A 20,415-nucleotide genomic window follows, 5' to 3' on the forward strand; every position below is an offset into this window, starting at 1 on the left:
ATAGAAACGATAACACGCAGAACAGAAGGGGTGCATTAATATTAATCTGTGATTTGAGTTACAGACGATTAAAACTGCTGTTAAATAAAAGCTTCAGCACACACAGCAGGAGACTCCGGTGCGCGCGTGTGCGTGCGGATGCGTGCGCGCCCGCGCGCGCTCTCGCTCAGAGCGGCTCGAACGTCAACGCGGCGCGCCAAAAACTGAAAACAGCGTGTGGGCGGGGCTGCGCGCCGACCGCCGTGGTTACGTCATATCGTGCGTGTCCAATCACGAGGCAGCACCGTAGGACACCGCCAAGATTAGTTTGATGGCTAACTCAACAATATAGCTGGGCTTGTAGTGGCTCGGCTAGTAGCTAACCTCCATAGCGAGTTAGCTTATAGCCTGGCTCACACTACCATTATCATTCATCACCATCATAATTATCATCACTAACAGCCAGCACCTGCAGCGCTTTAAAGTAGCCGCAAAAGACAACAACAACAACAACAAAAAACTTATAATGAAGACGCGAAGTGTGGAAACATAGCTGAGGTAAGCGACAGAGAGCACGCGCAGCCCTCAGGACTAACCTAGCTAACGTTAATTAGAGTTAGCCAGCTAGTAATGTAGCCTGCTAGCTCCAGTTAGCACACTCAGGCCTGTGAGCTAGCCAAGCACTTCGCTCTCAGGCTTGTTAACCCTTTTAAGGGTAGAAAACGTTAAAGTTCACTCTGGTGAATCTGTAAACTGGTGTCTTTGTTATGAAGGGGAATTATAGAAACTTTTCCTGCACAGCAGGTCGTTATTTTATAAACAGCAGCCGTGTCTTTCGTGCTGGATGTATCTAATATTAGCGAAAAAGGCTCAGAAGTTAAAAGTTTGTATTTTAATGTGTGTAAACCAACATACTTGAGTAAACATACAGATTTAACACTTAATAGTGACTCAAACATGTAGTTAGTTTAGTCAGGTATCTGGATGGTGCATTTTTTTGTGTGTGAGAGACCTTTGTTGTTGGATAAATATTTATGTATGGCTTATATATATACACACATTATATGGACAAAAATATTTGGCCAAAACCGTTACTTATTGAATTCAGGTGTTTCAATCAGACCATTTATCCCCACTGAAGGTCAATCTTAATGATTCAGCATACCAAGATATCTTGCACAATGCCATGCTTCCAACTTTGTGGTAACTGTTTAGGGAAGGCCCTTTTCTATTCAACCATGACTGTGTCTTCATGCACAAAGCAAGGACTGTAAAAACAAGTTTTAATGAGTTTGATGTGAAAGAACTCAAGTACACAGAGCCCTGTAACCTCAACCCCATCGAGCACCTTTGGGATGAACTGGAACAGAGATCACAAGCCAGGCCTTCTCATCCAACCTCATAAATGCTCTACAGCATGAATGGGCACGAATTTCCACAAGAAATACTCCAAAGTCTTGTGGACAGTATAGCTGCAAAAGAGAGACCAACTAAACATAATGAAGTATCAATTTCTACTGCACCGTCCGGAGGGTTTGGTCAGAATTTGTCGTAAACAACATAAAGGCATGGATTCGCCCTGCATTGCATCAATGGTTTGGGCTACTATTAAAAAGTCGCACAGGAATTAGAAACGTTAAATAAATTATTTATGAAATCGCCAAATCGCAGACATGCTGATTCGCATGGGACTAATGGTATTGCATGACCTCTGTGTTCTGTGAAATATGGAAGGTCGTTTGCGGGAGAATTTTTATTTTACAAATTACAGATATGACTGATTCGCACAGGATGAAGATATTATTAAGAATTATTACAAATAGCACAATGTCCTCAGGTAAAACATTGACATCAAACTGGTTTCTTTTACGTGACGATGAGTGTATACTCTTTAGCCCAGTTTCACAGATTTTCATGGCTGAGCATAGGAAAACGTTATAGTTGGAAATGTCATTTGTTTTGTGTGTGGTTACCTCTGCTAAATTTTTTTGGTATTGTTGTGTAACTAATGCACAGTTTCAGTTCTGTAATGAAGCAAATGTGGAGGATCTGAAGTGTCCGTCTCTTCTCCCAGGGAAAGAAGACCAGAAGCAGAGACGTGCAGCGGAGAAGACGCTCTTGCGGCCTCTGCAAGAGCCAAACATGATGGCAAGAGATGTAAGTGTCATGGACAGTCAGGATAATGACAAACGCCATGTAAATCATTGCAGCTTAGAAGACTAAAAGAGGAAACTGACGCTTGCTGATCCACATGTGTAGTGTGTCACTGAGCTGCTGTTTGGCAAATAGCAAAATCCATATTGTTGTATCTGTTTATCATTCACTTTAGTTATATGGGATTTAGTGTAAGAATTATGAAATCTGTTCCTGCACTTTATATCGATTCGGAAATTATCCTGAGAAACTACCACTGCATCGTTTTGTATAACGATGAATTGAAATGTTAAATAACTCTTGATTTTTTTTTTTCTTTTTAATCTCAAAACATATTCTCATTGCTTATACAATTGCAAGTAACACGGTTTGCGACTTTTTCCGCAAGGTGCACAAAGATTTTAAAATAAATTTTGATTCGGAAAACGAACATGTCTTAGTTTACGAGTACCGAGTATCGTGTATCACACATGCGCTTTTTTGACACCGAGGGTCACGTGATCACAACCGAGCCAATGTTTTTTCTCTCTTATACTGCGGAATTGTGGGTAATTGTCTCCCCTGCTGGGTCTTAGCAAAAGCAAGTCTCATTAGAGAGGTTAAAAATCCATTTTCTCTCTCCCTCTCCGTATCAGCCTGCTATTTGTCATTGGACACCGTGCCCTTTCCCAAACACACACACACTCTCTAATCGAAACACTGCTCTTTTGCGATTCTTTTTATTTTTTATTTTTACTTTATATTTTTTGTTAATTATTTTTATGTATTTATTTTTTGGGGCTGTGGAACGAATAATTTAAGTTTCCATTATTCCTTTCGGGAAAATGCACTTTGATTTACGAGTGTTTTGAAATACGAGCATGCTTCCGGAATGAATTATGCTCGTAATCCAAGGTTCTGTACTGTAAACCATTTTACGTGATATAAAAGAATAGTCTTCCCAAACCCTCCAATCACACCAGTCACATTTTATTTAATGTTTCCCCCCCCCCCTCCCCTCCTTCAAATGTTCTATAAATCCTGTAATTTTAGACAATTTGAGTAAAAAATATTACTTTACTCCATGGATCAGTTTTCAATTCTGTTACAAGCGTTAAAGGACTGAAATTTAAGAATTCTTTAAACATTTCACCACTTAACCAATCAAAACTGTTTACATTTTCTACCACATATTTACAAGGTACAAGTAGTACCCTACATTTAAATTACCAATTTCAGCGGATACGAACGAACCACGGTTTTACCCCCGGTTCGATCACTGTAGCTCACATGTATTGTAAAAAAAAAAAAAAAAAAAAAAAAATAGACACTCAAGTCCAAAATACTGTATATAATTATAAACTGGGTGCGTGAGGGAGAAATGAGTCAGCCTCACTGGTTTCAGTGAATCAGTCCAGGAGCACGATGATAGAAAATGGCTGTCTTGTAAAACTCTCCTGATGGTGAATAATCCTAATTTAACTAAAGAGTTCACAGTTCAATACAGTAAAAAACAGCTCCGAGACAAAATGGCACCTGGGATTCCCCTCACAATTTACAGGCGCAGAGACAACACTGTTGCGTTCATTTTACTATGAGATTCATTTCCTTAGATGCAGTTACAGTTTTTGGCCACATGATGGCAGTGTGGGGGAAATGGGTCAGATTTAGTCAAGTGGATTGATATGATTTATACTGTTCGTAAGTGGGGAACTAACTATACTCTCGTATTGTGAAATAATTTCTTCTTGAGTTCATGGGTTTATTCTTGAGTCTTATAGACTGAAGTATGGAGGGTGAGGGAAAGCTTATCGCAGCATACAACATAGGACGTTTAAACAAATACGACTTGCACAGCATTTCAGTGACTTTTATATATATTTATATATATATATTTTTTTTTATTTAATTTTTTTTTTTTTCGTTTTAAAATCTGTTTAGCTTTTTTGAGTCAAATCAGATAATTAAGCAATATCACATGAAGTTTGTTAGAGGCGGGAGCAGCTCAGTGGTTAAGGCATTAAACTCTACTGATCAGAAGGGCTGAGTTTCAGACTCCACCACCACCAAGTTGCCACTGCAAGGCCCTTAACCTGAAACGAGACATGAGCGTCTTCCATATGCTGTAATGCAGAAGGTGTGCTGTTGTACTGAATATTAGCATGGTTGTGGTGTGGTCTTAGGCACGAGGGAGCTGCCCTATGAATGCTATTTACTATCAACAAATTTTATCTGTTTATTTAATCAGTTGTTTTTGCTCTGCCAACACATACCCTACTGCGACTGGTGGAACTGGCTTCGCGCTGGTACCCGACAGTTAGTGTAATTAACGGGTGTGAAAATAGTTTTTAAATTTTACCAGTACTGTCTAGACAAACGATGAGGTGAATAAACCATGGAGGCGGTGGACATTTAACTTGAGAAACTTAATGAGTTGTATTTTCACTTGCTCCGTTTTAAAGTATTGGATAACTTCCAGCTTTCTGAGATTGAATACCCCCATGTTGATATGTTGGTGTACATTACTTTTTCCTGTACTGTACACTGTACAATTGACTCTAGCCAAACATATTTACCAAACTACGACTTTTGCTGCTTCAGTCATAAAGTCCTCTCCTTGAGGTGAAGCTGAAAGTCTGCACTCCAGTCACATGTTGATTGCTGAAATTTCATGAGTAAAAAATACGAACATTAAGCCCTTCAAATATGCCCTCCCACCCTGAGAGTTCAGCCACAGAAAGCTATGGTACTTAAAATTCTACCAAGCACTCTCTCACACTAGTATTACCGTACTAGTATTGCACTTGGCGCGGGTAAGGATAGTTGTCCCAGATAGTGTTGTCCCATGTCAGGGAATTCGCATTCATGTTCTTTCCCAATTTATTAGTTAATCAGCTCACCATATGATCTTATTAGGGATGTATCAGTACCAACTTTAACTTCTACGCTTTATGTACAGGTAGTCCTTAACTTACAAACATTCCAGTTACAAATTTCCACAGATACAAACAGACCACGGTTCTACTTGTGGTTCAATCACAGAAGTAGCTCACGTGTTTTATTTGGACACATTTTTCTTGCACATACACACTTCCAAATATTTTCTTTTCTAAAAAAATTCTTTAATTTTTGTGAATTTGCTTTGAGACAATGACCATTGTTAAAAGCGCTTTATAAATAAAATTGAACTGAATGTGTTGTGCAAAAAACGTATACTGCAATGCGCCAGATACATTATGTACAAGATTTTCAGTGTGAAAGTGATGTATTATATCCGGTGTGTGTATATGTGTATATATATATATATATATACACATATACACACACCGGATATAATACATGTATGTATGTATGTGTATATATATATATATATATATATATATATATATATATATATATATATATATATATATATATATATAATGTTGGGGGGGGGAGTGAGTCAGCCACACAGGTTTCGATTAATCAGTCCGGGAGCATGATTAAAGAAAATGGATGTCCTAATCCTAATTTTGGAAAATCCTCAAAAAAGAAATTTCTCAGTCCAATGTGGTGGGAAACAGCTCTGAGACAAAAATAGCGTCCAGGATTCCCCTCACGCTTTAAAGCATGGAGACAGCATTGTTACATTTCACTGTGAGATTCATTTCTTTAGTCCCGGTTACTGTTTTTGGCCACATGATGGCAGTGTGAGGAAAGGGGACAAATTTAGTCACGTGGATTGGTATGCTTTACATTGATTATTTGTGTCAAAGTCTTAAAACTCACTTTGACAAACTTGAGAACAAATCGGACTTACGAACATGCTCTCAGAATGGAATTCGTTCATAAGACGGGGACTGCCTTTATTTAATACTAATATTTATACATACTTCACATTTCTTATCATGGACATGGCAGAATTTCACTGAGACTTGTTCTTTATAACTTATAATCTTTAAGATTATAAGGGTTGCAGTAGAAAAAAGACCATTTCGTTCCAGTTTGTAAAACTTCTGGTTGTAAGGCCAAGCTGATTTTTAGTTGTTACTCTGACCACTAATCCCTTTTTATTTTGCTTTTTCTTTTTCTATAGGGTCTGAAAGAAACCAGTGGCGAGCTGAAGGTTTTCACCACTCAGAACGTGAGTCCTGGAGCAGGTGAGTACGTCTTGGAAATTCCGTGTTTGCAAACGTTCCTCAGGTAGTTCCTTATCAAGTATACTGTGAACCGATGTAGGGTGCACGTGAATGAATCACTTCACCAGGAGTGGACAATAAAAAAAAAAAAGTCCCTTTAGTTATAGCACCTTGATGGAGTAAAAAAAAAAAAAAAAACAGTTTGAAACGGGGTCATTTATTATTATTATTATTATAGAGGAAGGCATCATATTAATGTGACGCATTAAAAATGAGTACTTAATGGAGTATTTTTTAATTTTATGTAAAAAATAAAAATTAAGTCCTTACTATTATATATGCTGGTAATCTGTTAAAAGCGAAATGATATCTTGTAAATTAATCAAATAATGTGTTTACGAGTTGTACACATTTCAGTAATGTTGGATTTAATAGTATCTGTTGTTGTTTCAATAAATTTTTAATCTCCGTAGTATGAATTTTTCACAGTAGCAGCAGCAACAGGTATCTGAGGTGCTCATGTTACACTTTTCTCATATTACAACCGCTTAAAAAATTGAATGACATGCAAAACTCGATCCTAAGCTTTAAACAGGAGGGGGGAAAACTTTTCCTTCATACTTTATTGTTGAATCATTTATTTTGCTCGCTGTCCTCGTGACTCTGTGCTGAATAAGTATATGAATTTACACACTTGGACTGAGGTAGCTCCTGTGGGTCACAATCATTTGCTAAACCATTAGCTTAATGTGTTTGGAACGTGTGGAATGTGTTTAACTATAAAATAAAATAAAATACATTACAACATAATTATGTTAGCATATGGTATCATAATTACCACAGAGAGGCTGTGAAACTGGGAGATTATGATGGTATGCCTTAATGCGTCTTTTCTGGTTTGTGGTGTTTTTTTCCAGCGATTGTGTTACCACACTGTTTCCCCTTTTTCTCTGGTTCAATATGAAGAAAATGGGCCCAAATCTTCTTTTTTCGCCCGAGTGATACTGCTGTGATGACGAAGAGTTAAAGATGACTGAGCTTGTAACATCCCGTCAAAAAATAGAAATCTGGGAAACACTACTGCTTGCGGATTGTGACGAACATTTTCATTTCTTAACTAAACCACAATTAAGCCTCTTTTTTTTCGTCAGCAGTATTACATGCTGATTTCGTCACTTTTGCTGTTCATTAATATCTGTGGTATTTCGTCAACGTCTTAGTCACAGCAAAACAAAAAAAATAATGACGAAAAATTTTCACAAAAAAAATTAACACTACTGTATATACTGGGTTTCGAGAGAGAAAAGGCGGCCACTTGTTTTTTTATTTTTATAATTTTTTTTTAATGCACAATTTCTTGATTGCTGTTTGTAACGTCTTTTCCCGTATTGTCTCAATATTCAAACTTGCATAGTAGCAGTAAAATTAAGTAGGTTGTGAAAACACTACATGTAGTGCATACACTACATGATTACAGTATGTGTCATGTTTTAATGTTTTAACACCACGTAGTTGATTTTAAATAAGTCTGTATGATTCCTGTATCTCCAGCAGAGGGCAGACACCCTCTAGACTTTTGTGTTTGTTGTAATGGTCGCTTTCTCTCCCAACAGGTGCCTTGGTGTCTCTCGTGACCGTCCATCCTTCTTCCGTCACCGGAGTGAAGCAGATAATGCCTAAAGCCATCGGTGGCCCCGGCCTCAACGTGCTTTCACACGTGGTAAGAAGTCTAAGGGTCATCGCCATCCAGCGCTGCTCATCATGTCGACAGGACTTTCCGTTCCCAAATAAGACGTAATCCCGCCTGCTCCGTTCTCACACGTTCTGCCTGTTCTCTAATTAGGGCCAGGGCTCCCTCTAATAGCTCTTCTCTCCTCCAGTCAGGTTTCCCCGTACCTTCCTTTGAGTGTGTACGAAGCACAACAGTGCTAAAATCCTCCATTAACATTAAGCGAGGTGACCTGTGAGGGTTCCACCTAAGCTGATCATCACAGAAGTTTGGAGTCAGCAGGATTAGAGCGCAAATCATTGCCATCATCCAATTACAGGCGAAAGCTCTCAGCCAGAGCTGGGTGTGAGGTGAACACACCAGGATAGTGTTGGTTCTTCATTTGTCTCACTGGAAGAAATAGTAAAGTAGCCAGTTTTTTATTTTATTTTTTTTAATGAAGGAAGTTACTTTCAAGTTTTTCTTGCTTCTTTGGCCACCTAAAAAAATACCCGACACGTGATTTGTATTAACATGATAGTTAATATTTTGAAAATTAGGAAACGCAGATTTGATTTTTGAAAAATTTTGTGTAACTTTAAGTTGTATGACACTTTTAAAGCATTTTAAAGCCCTTTCTTTTTTTTCACCATAGTCAAAAACTTTTAACTGCACATATTTTCCTTCAGTGATAACTTCTGTTAATGTCCTTTGAGAGAACTCATTGGTTGATTTAATTTAAATTTAATATTTAGTCTCCCCCTGACATGTTTAAAGAGCCATTTTAACAAACAGGGTGGGAAAAACACTCTACATAAAGATATCTCGAACTGCAGCTTTATCACATTAAATGAAAAAATCTAATCGTTTAAATCCCACATTTTATTTAAGTTGTTGTACGCAAGCTTGTTGGAGTTAATCAGGATTTTGAGCTTTAATTTAATAAGTTCAGGGATTATTCTTCTTTTAATTTATTATTTTTCAAAGTTCCTCTATTTTTACAGGCTGAAAAGTCAATGGATGCCTCCCTTTTTTTTATTACAGCCAAAATGCGATTAAAGGTGCTAGAAGGTCTGCATTTAAAGTTTTGACTTTGGTAGCTGTTCTCAATATGTGGTGAAACAGATTCTGATGCTAGTGAAGGCCATCGTTAAGCTGGAGGGGAAAAAAAAAAAGATCAAGAGTGGCAAAATCAACCATTTTGCATTAACTTAAAAAGAAGGAATGCACTTGGCGAACAAAAAGCCTAAAAGCCAAACATAGGACAACTAAAGTGGTTGATGGCAGAATCGACAATTAACATTTAGCCGAGAATTAGATGTAACCAAGAAACAAAAGGCCGGTTTAGACTATACTAGAGAACATCTAATAATCCTACCAAGTTCTCCAGACAGATTTTTCAGATGGATGGAACCAAGATTTCAATTTAGAGTAGGAAGAAAACAATATGAAGTAGGAAAGAAAGGTTTTCAATTATATTAAGTTATATAATACACATAATACGGTAAATGAGTGCGGGAGTGATTAATGTACACAAAGTATAGTTGATACAGTTTAAACTGTAGTTTATACAGGTATCTGTGCGAGCATTGTGTCGTGGATAAGACGTGTCAAGATGAATACATGCCTGTCTGTGGTATGCTCATGAAGCGCTCAGAGCCTACATCATCCGTCAAACATGGTGGAGGCAGCAATTGACGTAGTCATAAACTGCTCACAGTGGGCCTGCGTTACTAGTGTTTATTGACTCAGATGTGATTGCTGATTAGAAGTTAACGGGTGGCTCAGCAGTTGCTTGTTTACATACACTAAAATGGCACATTCAGACAAGGAAGGCAGATGACGTAAAGCGCTGGCAAAGCAACTTAATGGAGGAAACGCTGCATTTTGAGAAGTTTGTGGTTTCCAGACTTTAAGCTGACAGCAAAAAAAAAAATTCCTTTTTTACTATTATGTATGTTCGTCCAATTATTTTATGTCCTGTGAAATAAAAGCACCGTGGTAAAAGATGTCTAATTGCCACGCTGATAATGCATGTATGTTCCTTAAACTTTTTTAAAAATCTATACCTATTATATAACAGTAAAGTTGTACATTGAAAATATTTGCGAGGAAAAATATTTTAAGGGGGGGGGATGCAAAATGAGTAATGGAAGACCTTAAGATGTTATTTGGAAATTTTGTCTGTTTCTGCAGGCATCACGTAAAAACTACTTTAATGGAGTTTTTACAGGTGTATTTGGACGTGCTTGAGGTTACATATAGGGTTTGTTTCATCGCAGTCGGCCCACAGGAAGAGGATATGTTACTTTAGGAAAACGCCCTTTGTAAATTTAAATAATAAAATTCATCAGATGGCGCTCTGCATTTATTTATTTTATTTTTCTTTGAGTGTGCATCTAAAATCTACGTACTTAATAGACATGAACTCACACTTTCATTCCATGCACTTCACAAGTAACGTGTAAAAATTGTAGTTCATTCCAAAATTTTAATCACAAATTTCTTAAAGTGAGTGTGCAATTAAATTCCACGCGCACATCTAGTAAAATTTAAACGTCTACATTTTATTCACATCTTAAGCAGATAATTGTTTATTAATACATTAGTGGACCGAGACAAAATATAAAAATTGTCTCCAAAGGTTAAAAAAAACTATGAAAAATATGTGCTATTTAACAGTACTGTTCTAGAATGTAGACAAAAAAATTACTCAAAAAAAAAAAAACTCTAATGGTTGTCAAAAAAAAACATGGCATGTATTAAAAATTTCCATGTTATTATAATTGTCATTGTCCAGATACTTATGGAGCCAAAAGATGGTTTACAATATGAAGGGGTTTCTCAGGCAACTGCGACTGTAACATTTAGATTCTTAATTCATTAGCATAATAATTTTTATAGATTTTTTTTTTTATTTGACATTAAGGTTTAAATTATTAAGGGTTTTTTTGGTTGTTAAGTGATTTATTGTCTACACTCTAGAACAGTACTGGAGATTACACTGTAAAATATCGCACATTTTTAATAGGGTTTTCTTTGGAGAGACTAAATTCTGATTTAACTCTGTAGAACACTTTTAGTTAACATTGCTGAAATTTTACAATATTAGACTTGTTTAAATGTGAATGTTGTCATGGTACATTTTGAGAATGTGTTGTGTAATGTGTATCTGTAGGTGATCGGCACTCCTCAGAGACCCACAGCTCCTGCTGGTGCCGCTCTGTTAACCAGTCCCAGAACTCCCAGTGCTCAGTTCCTCACACCACAGGCACACGTGCGACCCGAGTCCTCACCCTGGTCCAGTGGGTAGGTCATGTGCACACGGTACCACCTCTCGGACTTCGGCAGGATTTTAAAGACATGGCACATATTTATTTGTGTTCAGTTGTCCCAGTCTGTATGCTGAACTTACTGTGCTGTAAAAAAAAGTATTCGCACCCCCTCCCCCCTTTACACATTTTAATAATCAAATTTTTTTAATAATCAAATTTTTATATTATGGAAAGATAACCCGAGTACATACAAGATGCAGTTTTTAATTGGTTTCATTTGTTAAGAAAGAAAAGCTGTCTCTGTGTGAAAAAGTAAAGGCTCTATAAAACCTAATAGTTGCTTGGTGCCGGCAACAACTGCAAATCAAGCATTTTTGCAATAACTCTTACTCACACTTTCACTTTTGCTTTAAAAGAACAAAACACAGCACTGTATTTTATACAGGTTTAGACAGTATGGCTGTAATATAGTCTATTTATTAGAGTAGGCATTTCCACAAAACATAGTCATGGGGTGAACTTGACTTAACAGCTTTCCCTATCGTTTCTTCATTTTTAAAAATACAATTAAAAAAATTAAAGCAACATATGAATTATGTGATTATGTAAAATTATTTCAGATGCTTTAATGCTTATTTATAAATTTTTCTCACACAAAACCCAAATAAGTTCCTTTGATTATATTTTTATTTAAACAAGTATTTAAAATTAAATACCTGAACTAGATTAAGCAAAGTATGGAAAAGAAACACAAGAACAAATAATTTCATTAAAAAAACTTTGGCATTTACATAAATCTATTATTTTTTTTTTTATTAACCAAAAATGCATATGAAGAGAGTATTTGCAAAATCTCAATTTTTAGCTGTCGTTACAAGTCATACTTTATTATCGAAAATCAGAAAATAGCAAATAATTGACATTTGGTTGTTTTGATTAAGTTTAAGGTAACAACTCAACTGATTTAGGATCAAGAATTATACATTACAAGCGTATTGTCACATATATAGGTCGCGTTTTTGAAGAATGGCACTTTTTTGTTAGCTTTTTTTTTTTTTTTTTTTACAAATAAACTTTTTATTTTTCCTCAGTTTTTCAGTCTAAATTACAAAACAAAAATAATCCTCAGGTGAATGTATCCATTAAAATAACACCATAATTCCTTAATTCCTGCCCTTGCTAAAAGCAGGACAATGCTTTGTATAAATAACAACTAAAGCTCCTTAGAATGAATGAATCAGCACGTCGTCTTCGTGACTTTTCTCCCCTACAGACGTGGCAGTAGAAGAGGGGACAAGAATGGCAAAGGCTTGAGACATTTCTCCATGAAGGTGTGTGAGAAGGTCCAGAAGAAAGGCGTAACCTCTTACAATGAGGTCGCGGACGAGCTGGTGACCGAGCTGAGTTCTGGAGACAACATCTCTCCCAACGAAGCTGTAGGTTCCCACCGTTCACACGTTGATTGGTCATACGTGAGGTTGTGTTCTTTTTTTTTCTTTTTTTTTTTGAGATGTTTTAGTGTTAATAAAAATACAAGGGTGAGTTAAAAATTATCTGCACTCTGGAAATTATTTTAATTAACTCTTAGTAAAGATGAAGTGAATCCTAGTTCTTGTAGGGCTGCTCTCAGGGCACCAAACAAATTATGCAAATATTATGCCCTTGGATAGCAGGTAGCTCTTTAGCTCTTCAGTAAATGTCTCACTGTAACTAGCACTGTTGAGTATTGACCTTTTTTCCTAATAATGTTTCAATACTGGCCTTTGGGAATCTCAGAACTGTAAACATTGGTGAATTTTCCAGCTGAATGTTGACGTTTTAACTTTTTCTCGGTAGGTGATTAATGATATTTTCCGTTCTATACTCTGCCGTTTAGTTTAGGCTCGTAGTGATAAATTCTATTTCATCGCCAGTAACGATTCTCCATAAACTTTCACCATCCTTAGAGTATTGATCCAAATTTTGTTTGCAGATATCCAAACGCTCCTGTTTACGCTCTATAAGTTGTTTTGGCATCAGGTACACCCTTAGACAACACACACAAAAAATAATTTTAATCACTGCATGCTGCTCTTCTTTCGGGCAAATCACAAGTCCATTTCGCACCGCAGTTACAAATAAACTGATGTAACACATTCACACTTGCATGTCTATGACTACGGAGACAGGAGCCTGGAACTGGCTGATGAAATAGATTTGATATAACCAAAGTGCAGATAATTTCTGACTCATACATACAGGGGAATGTTGTGGTAGAAAGGGTAGACAAAATGAGTAAAAGACATTTTCATGGAAAGCGAGTTAAAATAAAATAAACTGCTGATCCTGATGCATCAGATGAAGTATTAACTTCTTAAATATACTAAAGATCTATTATTGTTACCACCACAGTCATTTTTCATGAATAGTAACTGGCATTAAGTGTTTCCTAAAATCCAAAAACATTTAGATTGAAAAATGACACTTTCACACTATTTACTCCTAGTATTCCATACAGTGATAAAATCAAGTAACAAGTCTTTGTAATTCTTTAAGTTTCCAAAAGCCTTGTTGTTAAAAAAACATAAGACTTATGAAGACCTTTTAAGTGAAGATGATGACTTAATAAAGACGTCTGTATTGAAATCAAAGAGTTACAATGACTTACTGATACAAACTGAAGACTTGGGAAGATTGAAAACAGGGCCTTTCGAAGACTTCCGTGAAAACGATAACATGCCAAGTCTGAATACAGTTAGGAAGAAAATGGTTTTAGGGCTTCAATCATTAACTCTCTAAGTTTTTGTCATCAGTGGTAAGGTTGTTGTACCGTTTCAAAGTCGTCCAACATTTTCAGCAATCACAATTGTTTTTCTTGTTGATTTTATCTAACATTCATGTTTTTTTATGTTCCCTTACCAACAGCACGTTTATGACCAGAAGAACATCCGGAGGCGAGTATACGATGCACTAAATGTCCTAATGGCAATGAACATCATCTCCAAGGACAAGAAGGAAATCAAATGGATCGGGTTCCCAACCAATTCGGCTCAGGAATGCAAAGACCTGGAGGTTAGGAACTAATATATACAGATGCATGCATTCAACATGAAGAAAATTATAACCCAGTGAAGAAAAAAGACAGTGTACAGTAGAATGGTTTACATCATGTATACTACCGCATAAAAGTTTGGGGTTTCCTGGAAATTTGATTGTGTATATCAGTTGTGATATGTTTCCTTGGGGGAAAAAAACAGGCATGAATGTGTTCTTCATAATTTTTTTTTTTTTTTTTTATTCATAGTACAGTCATAGGCATTCTATCCGTTGATTATTTATTTTTTTAAAGATAATCTGATATTTCACCCCATGTTTTCTGGAGCATCACCCACACGATGGATTTAGATTAATTAGAGTCTTCCTCCGTGCCATACGGTCAAACTCCTCCCACAACTAGTCGATACGGTCATGATCCGGAGACTGTGCTGGCTGCTCTGTTACAGCCGGAAGAAAAAAACTTTGTGAACTGCATAAAAATGTCTTTTTTCAAAGAAAAAAGTTTGGAAAACAAGAAGCAAGGGATCCCAAACTTTTGAGCGGTAGTGTACAGTATGTTGAGTCTGTTAAGCAGGCTTTTAAGATGGAAACAATCAACACATTACAAAAGTTTTTAGACATATTAAGAATCAAAGTGATAAACTCAACAGTAATTGTACATCTTGTCCATTTGAATGGAGTTTCGGTCTTTTCTCTCTCTCTCTATCCTTCACTGATTCGTTCCTTTTTCTCTGTGAAAGGCTGAGCGCCAGAGACGACTTGAACGAATCAAGCAAAAACAGTCTCAGCTTCAAGAGCTTATACTACAGGTACACACACACACACACACACACACACACACGTATAAACATGTTTATTTAAACCATAAGATGATTATGATTCCTAATCTCGCACTCCGTTGTGTTGAACATATAAAAATAAAACAAAACAAAAAAACAGCAAATCGCCTTCAAGCGTCTGGTGCAAAGGAATCGTGAGGCCGAGCAGAAGAACCACAGACCTCCTCCCAACACCGTCATTCACCTCCCCTTCATCATAGTCAACACCAGCAAGAAGACGGTCATCGACTGCAGCATCTCAAATGACAAGTGAGAACTCGTGCTGCCTCGTTTGCCTGCCGTCGCCACGTTAACTGAGCGCTCTCTAATGTAAATGTCTCGTCCTCCACAGGTTCGAGTACCTGTTTAACTTCGACAACATGTTCGAGATCCATGACGACATCGAGGTCCTGAAGCGCATGGGCATGGCGCTCGGGCTCGAGTCGGGCAAATGCACGGTGGAAAATCTGAAGATAGCCCGGACGCTCATACCTAAAGCTTTGGAACCCTATGTCACAGGTCAGAACACACACAAAGTAGGAATCATCAACCTTTCTCCTTCTTCTATATTTATACATTTGACACAATCTGTTGATGTGTATTTTTTCAGGAAATAAATTATGGAGCTCTACACTTTGACTTGTATCTATCTTTTGATCTCAAACACAAGTCTTTTTATTGTTTAGCAAAAAACAAACAGAACTGATTTTACATCTCCCAATAGTTTTGGAATCCTGTAAGTATGTTAGTGTGTATTAGATGTACTGTATATTTGTCTTATTTATTTTCTCACATGAACTTTACAGTGCAGAAATTATTTATTTATTTTTTCTTGCACATGCATATCTAAAGTGGTCGTCTTGCACCTCCAGGGTTCGGGGGTTAACTCCCGTCTCTGTGTGCATGGAGTTCGCATGTCCTCCCTGTGCTTGGTGTGTTTTCATCCGGGTACTCTGGGTTTCCTTCCACAGTCCAAAGACATCCAGATTAGGCTAATTGGTGTTCCCAAATTGCCCATGGTGTGTGAACGAGTGTGTGTGTGTGTGTGCCCTGTGGTGCATTGGCACCCTGTCTAGGGTGTACCCCGCTTCGTGCCCTAAGCCTCCTGCAATAGACTCCAGGCCCCCGCGACCCTGAATACAGGATAAAGTGGTGTAGACGATGAGTGAGTGTGTGCATTAGTGATGAAGAGTTTGGATCATTTTAGTGACTTGGTTCTTTGAATTTCGTTCATCAAAATGAATTGTACATCTTAACATTCTCGTTCATCTAAATTGTAGGCGCACATATTATATAATATAATATAATTAAATTATTACAGAAATTAACAGCAGTACTTAAACAAATGTGTTAAATGAATTAATAATTATACTCTAACCTGTGTTTTGTTTAGATATGGCACAGGGAGTTCTCAGACAACCTAACGGAGGCTATTCTCGTACAAACAGGTGATTTTCCTCGTACTAATGTTTCTTCCTTTCATTAAAAAAAAAATCCCACGTTTGTTTTATAGCTCTTAAACATTACAACACGTTAAAAATAAAACAAATTGTCATTAATAAGCAGCATACGACTTTATCATTGATTATTTTATATTTAATGATATATAATATAGATATATTTGTTTTCATTATTACTTTATTTTATTTATTTTTTGTTATTATAGTAATAACATAGCTGTTGCCACCGCGGCCTCCAGCTCCAACAGCTCGTACCATGGCAGCTCTCGCGATACTCCTGCATCCTTTCTGGAAGACGAGGAGGAGGATGAAGACGAGGACGATGAGGACTTTGATGATGACGATGATGAAGATTAACTTCTTGGGATTGTCCCGCCCTTTGACGCAAGTCAGCACTGCCTGGTTCTTGTACTTCTGTGACCTTTGTATCTTCTAGCCTTTAGAGTCTGCTAAGAAAAGTGCAGCTGCCTTGTCAAAGACCTCAGTGGTGCTTTGGAAATATATAATATAAAGCCCCCCATCCCCCCTGTTTTTTTTTTTTTTTTCCACCTCCTTCACTACTTTTTGCCTTCTGCTGGAAGTTAAGACCTAATGCTCGTGTAATCTTGTAATTATAATTTATCCTTCGTTTAAAATCTGTGTCCCTTTTCATGTCCAAAGATTCAAACATGAATCCGATGGCCTTTTGGACAGCCATCTTCTTTAACCAGCTGCCATCTTTTTTTTTTTATATACAGGCAACTATTTTTCCTAGGTGGGTTTTGAAACAAATAAACACATTCCACGAAGTGTCACCTCTAATTTCAACAGGTGTTCGTTTTTATGTAAAACAATTTTTTTTTTTTTTTTTTTTTACAATAATTTTTAAAACAAAGTCAGATATACAGATAATATACATTTTATATGGGTTTATACAGACATGGGGTTGTTCTATAGTTTTTGTTCAGTGAGGGTTAAAAGAAAACAATAAAAACAAGGTCTTTGTAATCTTTTATTCATTTGTTTTATTTTCAGACTTACTGTGTTAATAATTAACCTACATACCATTTAAATTAAGAATACATTTTAAACAAATAAATGCAACTAGATTTTATATATATATATTCCTTAAGATTGTCTCTAATACAAAGGTTGATTTGCAAAGCAAGTTTTTTTGTGTGTTACTGATTCATACTGAAATGACATGGAAAATAAACATAAAAAAAAATGAACAAATGTGTGTATAATCTTGTGTATATGGCTAACTCAGTGCATTTAAATGAAAGATGACTTTCCCTTCATAGGGATCGTAGAAGTTCTGATAAGCGATGTTGTTGGCCATTACCCTGCACTGGATCATTGCCTTCCTCTTGTTAACGAGATCGAATTTGACCGCCACCAGCGGGTTCACGTAGTTCGGCTGGGAAAGAGAACACAACATGACTTGATTGAGACATGACTTTCAGACAGATATCTCTAGGAAACTCAGTGCTGTACCAGTGAAGGTGCTGTACCTGAGCCAGCCTGCCGTAGTATGGAAAGTACGAAAGGTCGAGAGTTCCATTGACGGGGTAGTACTCGTAGCCACGAACGTTATCTTGACCTTCCTATGAACAGAAACACGCTTCCTATAAGGCTTATCAGTGTTTGACGTCTATTGACTTGTATGCAGTCCACACTCACCAGAACAGTGCAGTTCAAGTTTGGTGCGATGTCTGTTCCGTTGTTTGGGTAGAAATCGATGATCTGAGAAGAACAATTTGAATAATCATTCACTGTAGGCCAGGTTTTGGATTATTTCTCTAAAACCGTACCATACCCTGTTCATCTTGATGATTACGCATGGCTGGGCGGTGTTATAACCGAATGTTGGGTCGCTAATCCCAGAACAGTTGCCCAGTGTGCTTTGGTAGAAGGGACAGGACCACTTTGTATGATTCGGAGCAGTGAATGATCTTTGGATGAAGTACTTGCCAGTGGTACAGTTGTAATGGTTGCATTGTGCTTGTCTGGTATCATTGTATGCTGAATTAAAGGGGAAAGAAACAAGAATATTTTTTTTGGTCCATTTTCAATGCTTGTATTAATAAAAGAAGCGGGGTACATACGTTCGAGGAAGTCCTGAAGAATTTTCGACATCTTCATCCAGCTTTTCTTATCAGATATGTTATAGTTGATCTCTACAACTTCATCGTTATACGTGTCCGGCCAAACCATCACGCCTATAAGACAGTACTCTGAATCAGTGTCACTGTGTGTGTATGTGTACTGGTTTGTAAATCTCTAAAAATGTTTCTATTTCAATTTGTTAACCTGGCGATTTTAATCGATCACGATAGTCAGGGGTGTAGGGGTCCAGGGTGTACATGAGCACGTAGATGGCCAGGGAGAACAAGGCTGTCATCACCACATAGAACGCAACATAATACAGGCTGATGTACACTGAAATGGAATTTAAAAACAAAGCAAGTTTAAAAGCTTTTGTGCACATTTTAGTTGGAAAGCAATCTTTAAGCAATATGTAAATTGATATCCATCTGCAAATAATTGCTTAGTTCTCCGTCTGATCTGTCAGCAACACCCGTTTACCAAAAACAAATAAAGGACGCAAAAAATGAACGAGGTAGTCATTTGAAAGTCAAAGTTAAGCCTTTCTGAATGAATTGTGGAAAGATTTTAGATAAGACATGTAAAAACAGGATATGCCTGCGAGCATTTAGCAAAAACATACCGGTCCAGCTGTTCTGTTTAATTTTATTAAAGACTCCGAGGTCAACAGTAACACTCGTGGTTTCGAGGTTCTTTGGTTTGTCTTTAGTTAAAATCTTTTCAGAAGATTTCTATAAAGTTTCTACATTCCAAATTCCTAACAAATCTAAACTTTAACAGCAACAATTGTAGCATAATGCAGAAAAATCTATTCAGTTATGGATTGCAATTTTTTATATCAATTCATGAATCGCCAAACTAATTTATTATATATATAAATTTATATATAAATTTATATTTATATAAATTAAAATTTATATATAAATTTATATTCATAAAATTAAAATACAAATCAAACTGGCACTTAGGTATCGTGATAATATTGTATCGGGTGATTCCCATCCCTAATTCTTAGTATTGTAATCTGTTTCTTGCTATGTATTTGTAACACGGTTTGTATGGTGACGGCTAACTTTTGTCATTTAGCTAGTTTGAATCATGTTAGGCCAAAGGTTGCTGCTAGTTAGCCTCAGTTAAGTATCTCTCATTTTCTCATTAAATATACATGTACGTTTTTTTATTACTTTTCTACTGTAACTTAAGGAACTTGAATCTATTCTTTAACTTAAATGGAAAAGTTAATTGAGAATCAGTTGCGATTTTATTTAAGCAAAGAATTTGCTTCACTTACCCCATTTTTCTGGTGTCCTACCCATAAATTTCCCTTCATCAGAATTCCAAACAAAATGGCCAAAGTCTTGACACCTTTGGCCGCAGGTTCGCTTTTCCTTCAGAGTAGCCATTGTATATTTCTCAAATGGGCGCTACACGTTTTTAGAAAACTGTCGTTTTTCCTGAAAGCTTTCCTCTTTCAAAGGGGTTATCTTTCTCCTTTGGGTATTTCTTCTGATTTCTTGATATTGTGTGAGAACAATGGTCGTGCACCATGGACATGTCTTTTTATATATCATGATAAGCACACTATTAACTTGCATAATTCTGGGCAGGACTAACCACTCACAAGTACTTTCATTCGCCCAGGAATGGAAATGTGCAGAAGTTTGTTATGGTCACCTTGAAGCCTTGGATAAGATCTCAGCTTGAGTTTGAGTAAGGTCTTGGTACCTTATCAAATATTAGGTACAATTCAGAGATAAGCTGTTTGGCTTGAGTGTGAACATTGACCAGTGGAAGCAAATG

At 36.8% G+C, this 20,415-nt stretch overlaps 2 protein-coding genes across 2 annotated transcripts; one reads left to right on the plus strand and one right to left on the minus strand.

The window, feature by feature from the left end:
- The first annotated feature begins 262 nt into the window (after window positions 1–262).
- On the plus strand, window positions 263–17,049 carry tfdp1b (transcription factor Dp-1, b). Its single transcript, XM_053476938.1, has 12 exons — window positions 263–537; window positions 2,054–2,136; window positions 6,188–6,251; window positions 7,844–7,950; window positions 11,117–11,247; window positions 12,487–12,649; window positions 14,118–14,264; window positions 14,990–15,058; window positions 15,189–15,337; window positions 15,420–15,586; window positions 16,461–16,515; window positions 16,734–17,049. The coding sequence occupies exons 2-12, from the start codon at window positions 2,122–2,124 to the stop codon at window positions 16,882–16,884; spliced, it is 1,218 nt and encodes a 405-aa protein (XP_053332913.1). The 5' UTR covers window positions 263–537; window positions 2,054–2,121; the 3' UTR covers window positions 16,885–17,049.
- Window positions 17,050–17,240: 191 nt separating this feature from the next.
- On the minus strand, window positions 17,241–20,322 carry LOC128506476 (potassium-transporting ATPase subunit beta-like). The gene is made up of 7 exons (XM_053476940.1): window positions 19,907–20,322; window positions 18,820–18,948; window positions 18,615–18,728; window positions 18,326–18,531; window positions 18,190–18,252; window positions 18,021–18,113; window positions 17,241–17,926 (listed from the first exon to the last, which is right to left on the minus strand). The coding sequence occupies exons 1-7, from the start codon at window positions 20,016–20,018 to the stop codon at window positions 17,768–17,770; spliced, it is 876 nt and encodes a 291-aa protein (XP_053332915.1). The 5' UTR covers window positions 20,019–20,322; the 3' UTR covers window positions 17,241–17,767.
- Between the last annotated feature and the right edge of the window lie 93 nt (window positions 20,323–20,415).

The sequence above is a fragment of the Clarias gariepinus genome, chromosome 18, assembly GCF_024256425.1.
Source record: "Clarias gariepinus isolate MV-2021 ecotype Netherlands chromosome 18, CGAR_prim_01v2, whole genome shotgun sequence".
In the NCBI taxonomy this organism is placed as follows: domain Eukaryota; kingdom Metazoa; phylum Chordata; class Actinopteri; order Siluriformes; family Clariidae; genus Clarias; species Clarias gariepinus.